This window comes from Aspergillus versicolor (assembly GCF_001890125.1).
Source record: "Aspergillus versicolor CBS 583.65 unplaced genomic scaffold ASPVEscaffold_3, whole genome shotgun sequence".
Lineage (NCBI taxonomy): Eukaryota > Fungi > Ascomycota > Eurotiomycetes > Eurotiales > Aspergillaceae > Aspergillus > Aspergillus versicolor.
In genome coordinates, this window is record NW_024467526.1 from 2,011,566 (window position 1) to 2,028,904 (window position 17,339).

The window sequence follows — 17,339 nt, forward strand, 5'->3', positions numbered from 1 at the left end:
CCTATTGCGGAGTCGTGATTGAGTGGTGATATCAACCAAAGTCTATATTAGGCCGACTATAACAAACAAAAGTGCCGTTCCATGGATCAGTAGGCACAAGGGCGAGTATCGCACACCTCATGGGATCCTTACAATTGTAATTATTAAGTTTCTCGCATGATCGCTCCAGTCCCGGAGTTTCCGATTTATTAAATTACTGGAATTGTTTTCCCGAGATTGAGGGGTGGAATCTGGTTATTATATTCTGTTCTAAACCTCGCCCTAACCGCTGCCTTTAGTGTCGCTATCCATCTGTTCACTTTACTCTCTTCTAAACATATATATACTCGCCACCACTTAAACTAGCTTAACTATGAACATCGACGAAACAATTTGCTACATCACCGGGAACCTCTTTGAGCTCGACGATGTGTGTCCATCTCCATAATATCATTATCCACACTAACCCTAACAAACCCCAGGTAAAAGCGAGCTCGAACTTCAACAACCTTGGCCTTGACCAGGGCAATATCACTCAGCTGATCGAGCACTTGAATGATGTATGTTATTTATTTTATCCTTTTTATTTGATTAAGCCAGGGGGAGAAAATATGCTGATTATGTTATTGCTGAAGTCGCTAGATCTTGATATCCCGCTTGATAAGGCGAAGGATTTCAACAGCGGTGAGTGCCTGATTAATTAACTACTTTGTGCTTTTCTTTATGAACTGGAAATTGCTGACAGGGTTTGTTGGAAGTTGGTGACTTGGCAGGTTATATTGAGGAGGAGTATGAGGAAGAAGACGATGAGGGGCGGCCGAGCGATTAGGATCTTGGGTTACTTATGACAGGAAGCAGGTGGATTGAATTGTTTACGTTGGTTATGAAGGATCTACTTAACGAATAATAGGGCATGATTTGGATGGCTTGACTAGTTTATTGAAGTAATTCTAATTCCTCGTATTCAAGAGTAGATTAAACAGGGTATCGCTATGCATTCGTATCACTTATGCAATCTAATTCTCATATACATACAAAGGAAGTACAGACAATGTATCCCAGTTACTTAAATGTATGGCTCCTGCCAGGCAACTCGCGTTTCTCTTTCCGCACGCCGGATGGGGCCTCGAGCGCTTTCTTGTAAGGGTTGAATGGTCGTTTCGATGGCAGCCCAGATGTAGCCTGAGGAGCGTGGAGAACGGAATCGGCGTTGTCGTAGTTGAAGGGCGTCGTGTCCTCTGCAGACTGAGGCTCGTTCTGCTTGTTCAGTTTCTTCTTTTCTCTCCTTTCTTTCCGGCGCTGTTTCTTGGACGGTGGTACATCGACGTCGATTGGGATCTCGTCGAGTTCGGGTTCGGGTTCTGTGGAGGCTGCAGAGGCTTCGGCATCCGCTGGAGGTTGTTGTTGCGTGGACTTGCGCTTGCGTGGACCGCCGAGTTCCTTAACGGTGAAGATTTTGTTTTTATCTTCTTCCTCCTTCGTTGGGGCTGGTGGGGGAGTGGCTGGTTTGGGTGGTTGCGCAGCTAGTTTGTCGCGGGCTTCAGAGACGGTTCTCGGCATGGGTGGTATGGGAAGGGAGAGACGGAGTGCTTCAGCGGAAGCCACGCGCGAATACTCTGGTGGGGACCAAGGTGTTTCGGTGTTCAACACGGAGCCCCAGAATTGAGAGACATCGAAGCGAGAAGCGGTAGGGAAGGATCCATCCTCTGTTGTAATAGGAGGAGTCAAAGGCGCCTGCGGCTGTTGTGGGGTTCTGGTGGGCTTGACATAGATGTCGCGCCATTCAGGCCCGTCGGCACCTTCAGCCTTTGCCGTTTTGATAACTTCCAACAGGTCGGGCATGCGTTCCTTGGTGATCGGTGTGACGGGAGAGAGTGTTCTAAACAGGGTCCCTAAGTCCTGCGGCATCACCTGCGCGGCTCGGAAAAGAGCGTGCTTCGGGAAAACACATTGGACGCCTTCGTCTTCTTCCCGAGCTACGTTGTCGCGCCATTCGTGAACCGCTTTGAGAACCGCAAACTGCTCTCTGTTCAAAACAACCTGACTGCGCGTCATCAAATCGTACCAGCCACCCGCGCCTTGACCTGTCGCTGCGTCATAAACGGGGCGCTCATAACGCTGCAACGCCTCGGTCTTCGACCTCTCTAGCACATAGTCGACAAGATTATCCTGAGGTGTGGAATTCTCCAGAAGCTCGTTCCGTATATTGTCGTAAATGTAGAGAAGATAGTGTGTATCGGAGCGAGCGTAGTCGAACATACCAGACGGAAGCGGTCGAACTCGCCAATCCGCCATCTGATACCTTTTATCGGCCTCGAAGTTGACAAATTTTTGTAGTAAGAATTTCAGACTCTTCTTCGGATAGTTCAGCGCACAGGCTGCATGGTAGGTGTCGAACATGCCCACGACGTAGAGGCCGAGATCACGCTGCAGCCAGATAATATCCATGCTTGCACCATGGAAGAGCTTGATAATGTTGGGATCCGTAAAAACCTCATTGAGTACTTGAAGTTCTTCTCTCCAGGGCTTCAACGTATCCACAACCCAGTCCTTGTTCCGAGTGCTGATCTGCATGAGCGATACGAGACCATGATATGAATGGACATCATGGTGCTCCAGATCGATTGCAATCTCGCTCGCAGACTTCAGTTCAGCCAGCATCTCCTTAACTCCCTCAAAAGTATCCACAAAAGTCGCTGTCGTCGACTCGAACGGCAAATAGTCAATTGGAGGTGCTACAACGTAGGCGGATTTGGGATACTTCGCAGCACGGATCTCGGCCTCGTACGGGTTACGGTACCCTTGTGGCACATCAGCCGGCGGAGTCAGCGACTCTTCTAGCGATTCTATAGCATGAGGTTTCGTCTTGAGTAGCGGTTTGAATGGTGACGTATCCGTAGAATCTATTTGGTGCTCAAACTGCAGCTGAGGTTTGGGGATTTTTGAAGGACCGTAGTCGTAGATTGTCGGGAATTTTTGCTCCCTTTTCGCGGCAGGTTTCTCTTCCCCCTCTTTTTCCTGTAGCGACGGGCTCAGTTTCTTGATAACCCCTGTAAACTCATCCAAGCAAGCATCTGCTCTTTCCAAAAGCGCATCGATCACATCCACAATTCCCCGCCAGTTGTCCTCGATTGAATCTTCACCTGACAGTGTCGGCGCAGAGATATCCGTCCCAGCAGTAGCTGCCTTGAGGATCGACGATGTCAGAGACAGTAATCGGCCGCTTTGTTCGTCCAAACCCTCCGCAACTTCTGCGTTTGAGGACCGGTGGAAACCGAGATCATTCACCGGAAGCTGTCCAGTAGAGCGGGTGACTTCGAGAAGAGACGATTGCAGCCGTTTCTGAAACGGAGCGAAATCAGCGGCGGAATCCATCTCGACGACTTTCCGCTGAAGAATGGTTTCTCGAGGGAATTCGAGAGTTGAAATCGCAACAAAGAAAAAAAAGGCAGGCGGAGATGGAGAAATTTCTCTGGAGCGGAGGTGACCGCCTTCCGGAACCGGTGGATCTCCGATTATTCTGCTGGCGATTCTCGGTCTCGACTGGCGATATTCCTCACTCTTCTTCCTGTCCAAGATCTTTATTTCGCAGTCACTTTTCTGCCCCGCGCTTTTATCTCCTTCAAATAACCATGGCAGCTTCAATAGCCCCCGAGTGTAATGGCATCAAAGAGTACGCAGCCCGGTCTCACCCCATTCCACAAACCAAAGCTAATCCGCTGCCTAGAAAGTACGACACGTGCTTCTTGAAATGGTACAGCGAAAGTATGTTGCTTGATATCTGTTTGTCTGAATAGAGAGACTTACAAGAAACCCAGAATATCTCCGCGGTAATACGAATTCCAACGAATGCGAAGAACTTTTCGCCAAATACAAAACCTGTCTGACTGTATGTTTTCGCCACTCTTCTTTGACCTTTCCCTCGAGGACAAAGGACAACGAAATTAACCTCTGTGCATAGAAAACTTTGAAAGAGCGAGGCATCGATAACATGCTGGATGACGTGCGGAAGAACACACCGGAGACGGACGCCGAGTACAACCGACGAACATAAGATGACCAGCGGAAGATTAGATGGTGGTTACTACATGGGTTAAAACCGTTTTAGGGGACTTCTTCCCCTACCGGCCCTTTTCTGGCTATTCGCCAGATGGACAACGGAAATTCTCTGCTCTATTTTTGTATACTAACTCCACGACTTTGTACGATACATTTGCATTTTCTTGAGGCGCTTGGTTGAAGTTGCTTTATGTCACATTTCGAGCGATATACGAAGTCATGCTCTATTACCCAGCAGCACTGCATAGTTAATCCACAATCGCATCTATATGTACAGAACTTAAACCATCAATTTTCGGGATACAAAATTAGCTGGTGGTTTTGGAAGTGACTCTAGAGCCTAGGATCGGCCGGCCGGTGATACCTGACCTTTTCCTGGTGACCATCACCAGCGTCTTTGGGATGCAGTGACTATTTTGCAAGCGTCTTCTGCCTCTGTTTAAGCATATACGAGTACATCATAACAGAGCCTGGCGCATATAATCCAAGAAAGAAGTAGAAGATACCCGCGACAAGCCAGTTAGTTGTCACCGTAGTAGCCCGATACATGAGCCACCACTCCGTCGCGATTCCAATGGGGTAGAGGATGATGAAGAGGGAGTATCTGCAAAACACGTTAAAAATGACCATCGCATAATTTGACTATGGAGAAAGAACAGACATACCTTAACCACTTCAGAACCCCCGGGACAGGAAACCCAGCCAGCATGATCGCGAAGTAAGAATACCGCACAGCGTCAGCAGTAGACCAAGCAAAGAGCATAGCCGGGTAAGCAGGCGACACTGCCGTCACGGATGGGAAGGCATAGTTGATTGCCCAGACTTGCACGCTACGAGCAAAGATCTGGGTGAAGGTCGTGAAGACTGGGGATCGGGTTATGCCTAAATTTCGTTAGTTTGGGTTGCATATGGCCAGATCAAGATGATTTAATTATTAGGGGATATCCTTACCAGTCGCAGCGTGTAGGATTTCCACGACAGCAAGAGTCTGCACCCATCTGGCTTGTGGCTCGAGGGTGGTGTATAGTGCGGGATCGGAGTGGGAGGTGAGTATGGTGAGGAGGATGCGGAGCCAGAGGAAGGCGTTGATGGAATTGTATAGAACCAGATAGCCTTTGACGGCAGGAGACTGGGGCGAAGGCATATCGACTTTAAGCTCTTCACTGTTGGCGACAAGGTGAAGATGTGGTTTCGCTGGTTTCTTCATTGCTGTTAGCGGCTCACTAAATTTCAGCCTCGGTTCTTTCCCGTACTGTATCAATTCCAAGGAGCAAACTGAGCTGGTAGAATACTCTATCCAATTCCTACATTTGCACTACCATGGCTATCCAAACCACAGTGGAATTAATAGCCATTGGGCTGATTTCCGGTCAATGATGGCCTCGTGCATGCATATGTGGTGGCTGGGTTGATCTCTCTGCAGGAGCAAGAGAAATGCTAACAATCAGACCGAACCAGCTGTCTCGCTGCGTAAGGCAGTGCAGCACAAGGCTGGCGAGGCTGAATCCCACCAAGCCGTACATGGAAGCTTTTAATTAATTGTGCCTTTGCCCGGTCTCCCAAGAGCTGAATTGTACTGCCTCACCTTTGCATATCCGATACCGACTCGAGATGGACTCGGCACTCATACCTAGCCAGTCCGGACCAGTTTTCAGCCAACAGGGAACCGTGGATTGGACTCAACTTGCCAATTCTAGCGTCACTTTCTCACTAGGTGTACTATCGAGATTGTCCCAGGCTGGCATTGAACCTTTCACGCTCGCCGTCGGACAAGCGATATTTTCACGCTTCCCACTACCGCCAGAAACACAACAGAAAATCCATGAAACGTTGGCCAATCTCAAGCCATTCTCATCATATGACAACGTCCTATGGTTTGGATTCGGCATCAAGCATGTGGCAAGATTGTTGGCTGAGTCTGAGCAAGGAATTGCCTGCATTGCACTGTGCGGCAGCCTTTCTGCTTCCTACGACAAATTTTACTGTGCCCAGGTGCTACGTTCAATGACCAAGATCCAGTGCGCGCCTGGAAATTTAAGTCCCTCGATTTCGCAGTGGTCGAGCCTTGTTGATGTTTGCTCTGGAACCCTAGTGTCTTCAGAGTTCCCAAATATAGTCGAAGGGTTTTGTCGGCTTTGGTACGATTATCAGAACGAACATATCTGGAAAATACGGGCCGCAACACCCCCTCATGCTTTGGGTAAGGCACTATCAACCATAGCAGCTGTTGCAAGTGGAGAACTCCATAGTGCAACATTTATTGGTGGTGTAGATTGTGCGTGGATAGCGGCCATTGCAGAGTGGGTGCTCTGTCTAACAGTGGAGGTTCAAGATGCAAAATCTGGCCATTGTTTATATCAGAAAATAAACAATCCCGAGCATGAAGTCCCGCAGGTCCTGATATTGCGGAATCTCGATGAACAGGGCTCTGTGATGCGCCTCAAGGACAAAATGTGCTTTCTTCCTAGCGGGACCGACATATTTAACGCGCATTCTGGAAATGGAGAGAGTGTTTTCGCAGCAGGTCGTTCATCATGGAACAAAATTCTATCTGATACATTCTCTGGTGACGCACTGCGGCGTTTATTTTCTTCTAAAGCTGGATCTGCCTTTGCATATTTGCTTCATTCAGCCGCGGAGGATATATACCAGCAGCAGGATGGCAGGAATGTCTTAGAGCTCCTTCCAGAGCTTGAAGATGTCCTATATCGCCCTCAAAAGCCTGATCAGACCATTGAAACCGCTGAAAAGTCCATTCGGTCAGCTTGTGGTTGCGAGGGATGTATTGGCAGAGCGCATGTTTTCAGGAGACACCGTGGGGGGCTTTGTATTTTCCACATAAGTCTCACGATCACCCACTATGTTTGGATACTTGGACATGTGCAGTGCTATGGAGACATTTCGCCATCTCCGTCTGGGCTCCAGCAACTTTACCTTTTGGTTATAGACCTGGGAATTAAAAGCACGGGGGCTAGTATTATTTCACAGAACTACAAAAACAATGTCCTTGCAAACATATTGCGTGTCATGACTGGGATCCCGGCTGTGGAATCATCCAGTCTCGACGCATCGGCAATATCCGAGTCTGGGATGTCCATCTGTTGTGCCACTCTTCTGGAGCCTAGTTTGCTACCAACAGGAAAGGCGCCATTTTGTCTAATCCCAGGGCATATCCAGAAGGATGGCGCATTGTTTAGGGAAGTGTATGATCTTGATTCAAAAGGTATGCGGCTTGGGGAAGATACTGTCATGAAGTTAACATTCGACGAAAAATTACGGATAATCACGAGTATTCGGCAGAGCAAGTCTCGTCCTGAACTCCTAGTCAAGGAGACCATCGAAGGCCGGAGATTGCAGGCGAATTACTCCTGGCAATATACACTCTTCAACGATTATATGCCAAAAGATCATCACCGTGGTGCCCCAAAATCGTCGAGGATGTTAGTTACTGCTTTTGGAAGCGCAGACCTTCAACGGCGCATTTTCGAAGACATATCACTCCCACGTTGCGACCGTAAGCAGTTAAATGTCGTCGTACCCGGCGATAAAAGCTATTCGGGGACTTGCTGCAGAATTATGGAAGACATCCAGAGGCAGATGGACCTTTCTTCGACCTTTCTTCCGCGACCAGGAGATTGGATCCTCTTGGATGTCGGCAAACGCAGACAACCCGGGGTATATGACGGGGAAGAGTTCCCAACAAAAGTCTATCTGGGGTCTATTATAGAGCTCTACACGCTCCTCTGCAATAGAGAACCGGGCAAGAATTTGAAACTTGCGCGCACATCGAACTGTTTATTCTGTACGTGTGGGTGGGAGGCGCGTACAATCATGCTTGCTTCTGATCGGATGGCGACGGCTCCAACAGAACGTGTTTTCGCAGATGATATCACAGTTATCGAACCTGCAGATCAGGAAGCCCAGACGGTGAACCATGTAGACACTGGAGATTGTAATCATCAAGGTGTCAATGGTATCGCATCACCACCACCACAGTCTCCACGACCCAAAACAAGACCCGCAAAGAGGAAGAATGCCAGAGAGACACGCGGGAGCAGGAAACGGAAAGGTGCTTCTAAGTGAAAAACATGGTTTGATATATATGTCATTACTATAGATTGACTGTTACTTATTTCGGGCTATCCTCCCTAATATAATTCAAAATCGAGCTCATTTGCGGTTTCGTTCCCTCCTAGTCGAACTTGTTAGAGTTGGTGAATATAGTCATGTACTTACATAGGTACTGCTATAGGCACGGGCTGCTTCTACTGATCTGCCCCAAACCACAGGAGATTGAAAGATGGGCGTATAGGTAGGCTCTGTCAATATTAATGTCGGATGCGTCTACTTGGATGAAGATTATTGATTGGGATTGGGCCAAGGCCATCGAAGACAAACCTAGTCACGAATTACCCCGTAGGCATGAATGAACGTGACAAGCTAGGCGTTTACTTGAAGTTGTCGCCCGAATGACGGTGAACTGGATGATCTGAGTCGTATCCGATTAACCCTACTTTACCCACGCGCACCCCGAGACTGAAGTCTGAGTTCAATAAAAGACGTCATATAAAAAGCAACCATGCCCAGGACAGATCGACAAATCCCGGGGTTGGAACTCTGAAATGTCTTACTGAGGTTACTTCGAGTGTGCTCGGTTGTCTTATTCTCCGCCCCAAGTGACCTCGTATTGTACGATTGCGGGCAAATTCAAATTCAAAATTGGTGGGGTTAAACCGTACTCGGTAGCGTCTAGTCTGGCGTGGAGGGACGATCCGCCGATTGAAGCGATTAAGCTCCTCACGGCCCCTGAGACATCAGCGCACTGACACTTGACTGACGATTTGTGCAGCGGCCCAGCGGGTGCTCGCAGAGTACAGAGTGCAGATTTCAGACTGATGTGGGTTACTTTGCTGTTACACCGCTACCATCTCGAAGGGGGATGACCGGATTGTAGTGGATTTGACGGCTGATAATCCTCATTTTGAAGGCCTCCATCCATGGTTCTCTGCAAATCACAACGTCTTCTTTTGGCCAATTGTTGTTTGTTGGGGACGATCACTTTCTTGTCGACTGGGTCTCCTCGTAATTTGACAGAAGCTATCTACGGTACTCCGTGCTGCTGTAAGTACCGATTCAAGGGAATGCCTGCAACCTCTTCAATGCTAGCATTGTCACCTTCTCAGGTCTTGAAGCATGCAAAGCCGATTTAGGAATTTGGGCCAATGCGGTCGCAGTCGAACAAGCCCACCTCAGGGTGGCAGGATCTGCTGACCTCTGAAACATCATTTAATACAATCCAATCGTTCAGGAGAGATGATGTAATGTCCAGGTCAGGATTCAGCAGCAACAGGGCTTTAGAATCGCTCACCAATAATAGGACGATGGCTGCGAACAAGGTCAGATGATGGCTTTGGCTTTGGCCTCCAAAGATAGATGCCTAGCATTCCATATTTCGCGGCTAAGTCCAACGCAGGTACCAGGATGGCTCGGGAGCCTGGAAGACTGAGCGGTGCGGAGCCGGACACATGGCGGGGTTGGGACTTGGCAATCAGGAACTGGAACGGGTTCCACCTGACTAGTCATGGGAAAGTTTCATTTTGAGTGATGGGACAAGGGAATCGGATTTCTCGGCAGATCTCACTGTCTTCCCAGTGATGAGATCGTACGCTAGGAGCATTTTGATAATATTGACTGTGATATCAAGGTATTATTTGAAATAGAGGCCCTAAATTGTGGAAATAGTGAGCTGGGGCTGGTTGTGATGGTGGCTCTGGTTGAAGCTAAATTTCTTATCAAGAGGAACGGTGGGCCATCGCAGTGACCGCAATGCACCAATGGCAGGCCCGGATTTATCCACACCAAAGCCATCCATGTCCAATCTGGCCTTGTGATTCTTGCCCATGGGAGCGGATGAGTCGCCGGGAGGAATGGACTCTACGGTGTGGAGGCTGAGAATGATGACTGGGAATATTATTCGGATGGAGGCTGAATACTGATAGATGCAGGCTTAGCGAGATGCCGGAGGCCGCGCGACACCGCTGAAGTCAAATGCACAGACAGTGCTCGAGTCAGATGGTCCGTGGGATTTGAAAGCCTGCATCCGTATCCGGTTGAGCCGTATCGTCGAGGCGCCCTCCTTGACAGGGGTTGCAGCTTGCCGGACGGTAGCCTAGCGATTGGCTTGATAGCCGCTCACAAAACAGTTATCCCATCAGACTCATTAACGAGTTCCCAGTGTCGTGATGGTGCTCCATCGCTCTGCAGCACGCAAAATAATGAAAAAGCGTGGCCCCGGTTGACCCAACCTTGGGAGGTTGGACGGAAGTGCCAAAGGCGACCGAAAGCGGAAATAACTGGGTGACGCCCGCAGGTGCGCGTAACGCCGCCGCAGCACGCACAGGGCCAGGGGTAAACGACGCTAATGGCTGATGGATGGAGATAGTCAGCATGTCTGCAGCACCGGACCTTGAATTAGTTTAGAGCATCTTGTCGAAATTGTGGACGGACAGCGATGGCGGATGTGGGAAATTCCCCTTGCGTCTTGCAGCAGTTCCTGGAGCATGGGAGAAAGAGGTAGGAAATGATCATCCGAGTGCGAGGAATCTCTTCGCTAGAGAACGAATATGGATTAATTTCGCGAGTCCAGGACGGAGACAGTATTTTGTAGATTCAGAGACAAGAATTCAAGAAATGCAGAGTACTCCACCTCGGGCCAAATAATTATTCACACTAGGAACAAAGGGGACAGAAACATGGGTCGGAAAATCAGGTACAGCGATGGCCCATGGATGGTCGTGAGGTGTGGCGGTGGAGCGAAATGGCAACTCCTGAATCACTGGAGAATCGAGGAATAACGAACAAATACACGGGGAGAACGACAGTTGCAACTTGCGAGAAGAAAGAAGCGATAAAAAACCATCATAGACCTTGCAAGACTCAGGGAGAAACCGAGTCGTCGCCTGGCGGGAACATGAGAATCTTCCCAGTCTTGCTTTTTCTGCAAGTCACAGCCAGCATCTCCAGTGCTCCACTCCCTCGCAGTAAGCCCAACTAAGTCAACGCTCAAAAGGAGCCGATTCAATCATACTCCATCGCCCTCCCCTCTTTCTTCCCTGAAAACCAACCTCCCCCTCTCGATTCCGCGTCTGGGGAACTGATACACTTCTTCCACATCATCCTTGTCTTGCTGAGCATCTACCCCTCTTAGTGCTCAAGTCTGTGTTTCAGCTCTCATTAATACTCCCGCTATACTCCCTTCTTATCGTCTCCTATTTGTTTCCCCTGTCTCTTCCTGCCCCCCCAGTATCTGATCTGCGACTCGACCGACTCTTCCCTCCGTTAATCTCTCCAATCCCGGCCCTCCTCACTCTGAAACTCGCGCGCTCTTCCACTTCCCTCCAAGTCTCAGAGTCAGTACGTACGCTCCTCTTCCTCCTCTCCGGCGTCGGGTTTATTTCAGCTCGCTACCTTGTCCTGCCCGATCACGATACCCAAACCATATACCTACCTCCTTCCTTCGCCCTATTTTTTTTTTTTTTCCCACCCTTCAATCTCCTCGATCCAGGAACTAACTTGCAACGACTCACAGTTCAGTCTTTAGCTGCCTGGCAATTGACTTGTTCACCCAGCACATATTCAAGCGCTGCTTTTCCGAGTCTGATATTTTCCTTCGACGCGTCCGATAAGGGGTACAATCTGCCTCCCGATCGCGTCAGCTCGTGCCCAAAATATTCCAGACCTGTCGATGAACCGACCGTTAAATATCAACAACGTACACCTTGGAGAATAATTGGCGACTGTGCGCACTGCATATTGATCTGTGCAGTCCTGTCGGTGGCTCGTGCATCGAAATATATCCGAGTTTGAGCATCTTTTCGGGTGCCGCTCCCACACACTTCGAGCGCCCGTTTTCTTTCACACAATGTCGGTTGCGACAATGTTGCAACCCGCGTCAAGAGCATCTACTTCCTCTTCCTCTTCGTTCCAGCCAGTTACACGACAAAACACGATGTCTTCCCACGATACTCGCTCGCTTCGCCAGTCGAAGCGGATGTCCGTTACCGCGCTCTACCTGTCGATGTCCGCGAAGGACAGAGACCTTGAAATATCAGATGACCTGGCGAGAGGTTGGTTTTACTGGAACAAGACTGCTGAGCTATGCTAATCAATTGAACCAGCCCAAAGATTCTTGCGAGAACTGAAATCAAAGATCTCTTCCCAGTCGAAAAAGAATTTCGTCCTAGAAAAAGACGTACGCTATTTAGATTCACGAATAGCATTGCTTATTCAGAACCGCATGGCCTTGGAAGAGGTACGTCCGCCCGGCTACTTCTACGTATGATTTGTTTATCGCTTACGAATTTTACAGCAAAACGAAGTTGCAAACCGCCTGGACGACACTGTTGACCCCCAGGAAGGTTTCTTCCCCAACGATGATAAAACACAGAAATATGGGAATCTTCTATTCCTTCTCCAAACGGAGCCCCGCCACATTGCGCACCTGTGTCGACTTGTATCGATGGCGGAAATTGATTCCTTGCTTCAAACCGTCATGTTCACTATCTATGGAAACCAGTACGAGAGTCGCGAGGAACACCTGCTACTCACCATGTTTCAGTCTGTGCTCACCTACCAATTCGATAATACCCCGGAATATTCATCGCTCCTGCGACAAAATACCCCTGTTTCGCGTATGATGACCACCTACACTCGACGTGGGCCTGGTCAGAGCTATCTGAGACAGGTCTTGGCGGAGCAGATCAATGGGCTGATCGAGTTACGTGACGTCGACTTGGAAATTAACCCCTTGAAGGTCTATGAGGCCATGGTGAAGGAAATCGAAGAGGAAACTGGTTCGCTACCGGACAACCTCCCCCGTGGTGTCACAGCAGAAACCGCTGCAGAGAACCCCCAAGTGCAGGCCATCATTGCGCCGCGTCTCAAGAGGCTCACAGACATTGCAAACTCTTTCCTCACGACGATCATCAACTCTGTGAACCAAGCGCCTTACGGTATCCGCTGGATTTGCAAACAAATCCGAAGTCTGTCACGGCGCAAGTACCCAGACGCTCATGATCAGACCATCTGTACCCTGATCGGAGGCTTTTTCTTCCTGCGTTTCATCAACCCGGCCATTGTCACTCCGCGCTCGTACATGTTGATTGATGCTACTCCTACCGACAAGCCTCGACGCACTCTGACTTTAATCGCCAAAATGCTTCAAAACTTGGCCAACAAGCCCTCCTATGCGAAGGAGCCGTACATGGCCAAGCTGCAGCCTTTCATTCAACAGAACAAGGAGCGCGTCAACAAGTTCATGCTTGATCTGTGTGAAGTGCAAGACTTTTACGAGAGCTTAGAGATGGACAATTATGTTGCATTGTCTAAGCGAGACCTCGAGTTACAGATCACTCTCAACGAGGTGTATGCTACCCACACTTTGCTGGAGAAGCACAGCGTGGCTTTGGCTCAGGATCAGCATTCCCACCTCCAGGAAATCCTCCAGGAACTGGGCCCTGCTCCTCCACAGCTCCCACGCAAAGAAAATAGAACCATCACTGTTCCTCTGTTCAGCCGATGGGAAGCCGCGCTAGATGATTTGACCTCGGCCCTAGACATTACTCAGGAAGAAGTTTTCTTCATGGAAGCTAAATCAACGTTTGTTCAAATTCTACGTTCCCTTCCTCCGCACTCTTCGGTGGCACGTCGCCCTCTTCGCTTGGATCGTATCGCCGAAGCTGCAGCGACTTTGAAGAACGATGCCGTCATGGTCCGCAAAGGTATTCGCACCATGGAGCTTCTGAGCCAATTGCAGGAGATGGGCGTTATTGATCGCTCCGACGAATTCAGTCTCCTCCGGGACGAAGTTGAGCAGGAACTCGTCCACTTGGGCTCTTTGAAGGAGAAGGTCATGGAAGAGACTAAGCAATTGGAGTCGGTCTATTCGACTATCCGCGACCATAACGCGTATCTTGTCGGTCAGCTGGAAACGTACAAGTCGTATCTCCAAAATGTCCGCAGCCAATCCGAAGGAAAGTCAAGGAAACAGCAGAAGCACCAAGAGCTGGGTCCCTACAAGTTCACCCATCAGCAACTTGAAAAGGAAGGTGTGATACGCAAGAGCAATGTGCCTGAGAATAGACGGGCAAATATCTATTTCATGTTCAAGAGTCCATTGCCTGGGACTTTTGTTATCAGCCTGCATTACAAAGGTAAGAACAGCTGTCCTATCAGGCTTGTTTGTTTTGACATATAATCTAACTTCTTATAGGTCGTGCTCGTGGGCTGCTGGAGTTGGACCTCAAACTCGATGATTTGCTCGAGATGCAGAAGGACAGCTTGGAAGACCTTGACTTGGAATATGTTCAGTTCAATGTCACCAAGGTGCTTACGCTTCTGAACAAACGCTTCTCGCGTAAGAAGGGCTGGTAAAGTGTTCTCCCAGCCCCGTCACCGTCGCAGGTGATTTCAGCTGCGACATACTGCATTCCAGATGGCTGGAAGTGATCTTGGCAAACTACTCACCCACGAACTTCCAAGAAACACGGGGCACGCCGAATCCCATCTGACGGCGCTCCCTCCCTGATTCGCCTTCTGGTTATTTCGAGCCGGTTTAGTACATACGATTCCATCTACGCGAAGCAACCCTACACGAGTGGATCGACTATATACCCTGGGAGCATTCTATGATTTATTATTTTTCATTGACCCTTTGACGTTTTTATTTCGACGGAGGCGATTCTGTCGACGCAACAACTAATTACTTCTTATCGTGAGAGGGCTTCTGTTCTCGCTGGCCGGGAAAGAGCAGCTTCACGCTCAGCAGACTGTTGCTACTCCATTTTCACTGATGCTTTGAATCCGTTATACCCCGTTCGACGATATTGCATGCGTTTCTACTACTTGATGACTGTGTGCGCTCTCTGTTTAGTTCCCATCTCCTCTTACTTCTGGTTATCTCATTTGTACTGTCGGATTTCTGTCCAGCTGGTTTATATGTATTTATATGTATTGGACTGAGCGTCTTTGCTGCCAAGTTGGCTATAATGAGGAAGATATTAGTTGGTTAGTGGCGATCCGCTTCATCAGCAGTGCTATACCCATAAATGAACATAAGCGATGTGATTATAGACCGGACGGAGACCTTCCCTGTAAGCCAAATCGCGAATGGCAATTTTGGAGCGTCGACGTCACGGTGGCCGAGGAGCGGTGGTTGAGGATGACGTGAGGCGCGGCGGCGTCGTTTTCCTTAAAGGCAGAATTGACGCTGCATCCTCTCGCAAATTATATTCAAATTACCTGCAAAAGTGGAAACGTCAGGGATATTATTGTCTCCAGTGACCGCGTGGGCGCTTAATGTTGTCGTTGACCGCCTTGGACCCCTCCTGAAGTTGACTAGTCCGACTGTTCTGCTGTTTCCGTCCCCGTCTGGTCCTTGACCGTTGTTCTTCTCCCTCTTCGTTCTCGTTTTCCCTCTGCTCTGTCCTCCCAGTGTTTCTCTGACTTTCTGACCCAATATTTTGAGAGTCCAAGCACCCGGATCTCCCCTTGTGCCTACTATTCTAGACTTCAACCGTTGAACGATCATCTCCATTTTAATTGTCCCTCTCCACTCTCCCAATCGATCTTCCGACCACGGGGAACTACTATCGGCTCCCACACTCCGTTCTTCCTCACTTCTCACCAACCACCACCGTCAGCTATCACGATGGCAACCACCGCTGACCAAAAGCCGGCCCCTGTGTCCAAGTACGACGACTATGACTTCCCTACCACGGCCCCCGAGGCGCAGCCTGGCCACCCTGGCCATACCACGCCGGAGCAAGATGCCAAGGTAGAGCAGCTCCGCAGCGAACTCGAGAAGGAGGGCTACACGGAAAGGCTAGATACCTTGACCCTGCTGCGCTTCTTGCGGGCTCGCAAGTTTGATGTCGCCGCATCCAAGGCCATGTACGTTCCCACCATTCGTGGGTGTATGGATTCGCCCACCCCCCGGATTTTCCGACTAATATCTTTTTTTCCCTGGGCTGTAGGTTCATCGCATCCGAGAAGTGGAGGAAGGAATTCGGAACAGATGATCTTCCTCGCACCTTTGACTACGCTGAAAAGCCAGAGGTCTCCCAGTACTATGTCCAGTTCTACCACAAGACGGACAACGTATGTTTGCAATTGCCTTATATTGTCCCAGTCGTGGGGAATGGATTCAGCTAATTGTATGGATTATTAGGATGGACGACCTGTCTATATCGAGAAACTCGGCGGCATTGATCTAAATGCTTTACAGAAGGTTACCACCGACGAGCGCATGCTGAAAAACCTTGTGACTGAGTATGAGAAACTTGCGGACCCCCGGTTGCCCGCTTGCTCGCGAAAGGCTGGAAAACTGCTGGAAACATGCTGCAGTATCATGGATTTGAAGGGTGCTAGTCTTTGGAGCGCTCAATCTGTGTACAACTATCTCAGCCGCGCATCTGGTATCTCTCAGAACTACTACCCCGAGCGACTGGGTAAGTTGTACCTGATCAATGCTCCATGGGGTTTCAGCACTGTGTTCAGCGTCGTCAAGGGCTTCCTTGACCCTATCACTGTTAAGAAGATCCATGTTCTCGGCTCCGGTTACCAAGCCGAGTTGTTGAAGCAGGTTCCCAAGGAGAGCCTCCCCAAGGAATATGGTGGCACCTGTGAGTGCGAGGGAGGATGCGAGAACAGCGACATGGGCCCATGGAGGGAGGCCGAATGGGCCAAGGAGCCCAAGTGGGCTCTCCCCAAAACCGAAGAGGGCCAGAACGCTGGTGTCGAAAAGGAGGCCGAAGTGCCAGAGGCCGCCCCTCAACCTACTGCATAGAGTCCAAAAGAACAAGAATGTTGTCCCATTTATGCTTCTGGTCTTTCCTCCCTCCTACTATCTATTTCTTTTACTGTTCTCCCGGTATCTTGGATCAATATGGTAAAAGCTCAGACTCTTTCCTCTCGATTTCCCTCCCATCTCCTCTACCCTCTCTTCTCTTGATATAGATTTACAGAACTGCCTTGAAAAGACTGCTCCTTCCCTGTCATACTACTACCTACTATTGCCGAACTCAGTCCACATATATATATCTGAGTTCTGGGCGCAATTTCTCTTCTGACATTGTCGTTCACCGACTTACGTTGACTTGTTTTTTTCTTCTCTTTCGTTCGTTCCAGCTGTTTAGTTTAAAATAGATATTGAATGCGGTGACTAGCGGTGAGACTTATAGATTGGAGCTGAAGGTGTTGAGGGGTTGTTGAACTAACTTGAATCTTAAACAATTGAAAGTCAA

General features: G+C 49.2%; 7 protein-coding genes across 7 annotated transcripts; 5 read left to right on the forward strand and 2 right to left on the reverse strand.

Annotated features, from left to right (window-relative positions):
• Positions 1-197: 197 nt before the first annotated feature.
• Positions 198-906, forward strand: ASPVEDRAFT_39768 (acyl carrier protein). Its single transcript, XM_040811995.1, has 4 exons — positions 198-409; positions 462-539; positions 615-663; positions 738-906. Exons 1-4 carry the CDS (start codon positions 353-355, stop codon positions 806-808), a joined length of 255 nt encoding a protein of 84 aa, XP_040666085.1. The 5' UTR covers positions 198-352; the 3' UTR covers positions 809-906.
• On the reverse strand, positions 900-3,399 carry ASPVEDRAFT_70563 (exosome nuclease subunit RRP6). The gene has a single exon (XM_040816082.1). It carries the CDS (start codon positions 3,352-3,354, stop codon positions 1,042-1,044), a length of 2,313 nt encoding a protein of 770 aa, XP_040666086.1. The 5' UTR covers positions 3,355-3,399; the 3' UTR covers positions 900-1,041.
• Positions 3,400-3,611: 212 nt separating this feature from the next.
• ASPVEDRAFT_51536 (uncharacterized protein) lies at positions 3,612-4,033 on the forward strand (the record flags this gene model as incomplete). Its single annotated transcript, XM_040814492.1, has 4 exons — positions 3,612-3,652; positions 3,707-3,744; positions 3,798-3,868; positions 3,941-4,033. The coding sequence occupies 4 exons, from the start codon at positions 3,612-3,614 to the stop codon at positions 4,031-4,033; spliced, it is 243 nt and encodes an 80-aa protein (XP_040666087.1).
• A 177-nt stretch (positions 4,034-4,210) lies between these two features.
• ASPVEDRAFT_560975 (putative membrane protein) lies at positions 4,211-5,441 on the reverse strand. The gene is made up of 4 exons (XM_040815163.1): positions 5,292-5,441; positions 4,990-5,239; positions 4,704-4,920; positions 4,211-4,642 (listed from the first exon to the last, which is right to left on the reverse strand). Exons 2-4 carry the CDS (start codon positions 5,180-5,182, stop codon positions 4,450-4,452), a joined length of 603 nt encoding a protein of 200 aa, XP_040666088.1. The 5' UTR covers positions 5,183-5,239; positions 5,292-5,441; the 3' UTR covers positions 4,211-4,449.
• ASPVEDRAFT_39771 (uncharacterized protein) lies at positions 5,351-8,210 on the forward strand. The gene has a single exon (XM_040811996.1). The coding sequence runs from the start codon at positions 5,650-5,652 to the stop codon at positions 8,119-8,121; it is 2,472 nt and encodes an 823-aa protein (XP_040666089.1). The 5' UTR covers positions 5,351-5,649; the 3' UTR covers positions 8,122-8,210.
• A 3,836-nt stretch (positions 8,211-12,046) lies between these two features.
• Positions 12,047-14,469, forward strand: ASPVEDRAFT_51538 (Ras GTPase activating protein IRA2; the record flags this gene model as incomplete). The annotated part of the gene is made up of 4 exons (XM_040814493.1): positions 12,047-12,164; positions 12,216-12,349; positions 12,407-14,249; positions 14,309-14,469. 4 exons carry the CDS (start codon positions 12,047-12,049, stop codon positions 14,467-14,469), a joined length of 2,256 nt encoding a protein of 751 aa, XP_040666090.1.
• An 846-nt stretch (positions 14,470-15,315) lies between these two features.
• On the forward strand, positions 15,316-17,339 carry ASPVEDRAFT_39774 (SEC14 family lipid-binding protein). The gene is made up of 3 exons (XM_040811997.1): positions 15,316-15,987; positions 16,071-16,194; positions 16,265-17,339. The coding sequence occupies exons 1-3, from the start codon at positions 15,746-15,748 to the stop codon at positions 16,880-16,882; spliced, it is 984 nt and encodes a 327-aa protein (XP_040666091.1). The 5' UTR covers positions 15,316-15,745; the 3' UTR covers positions 16,883-17,339.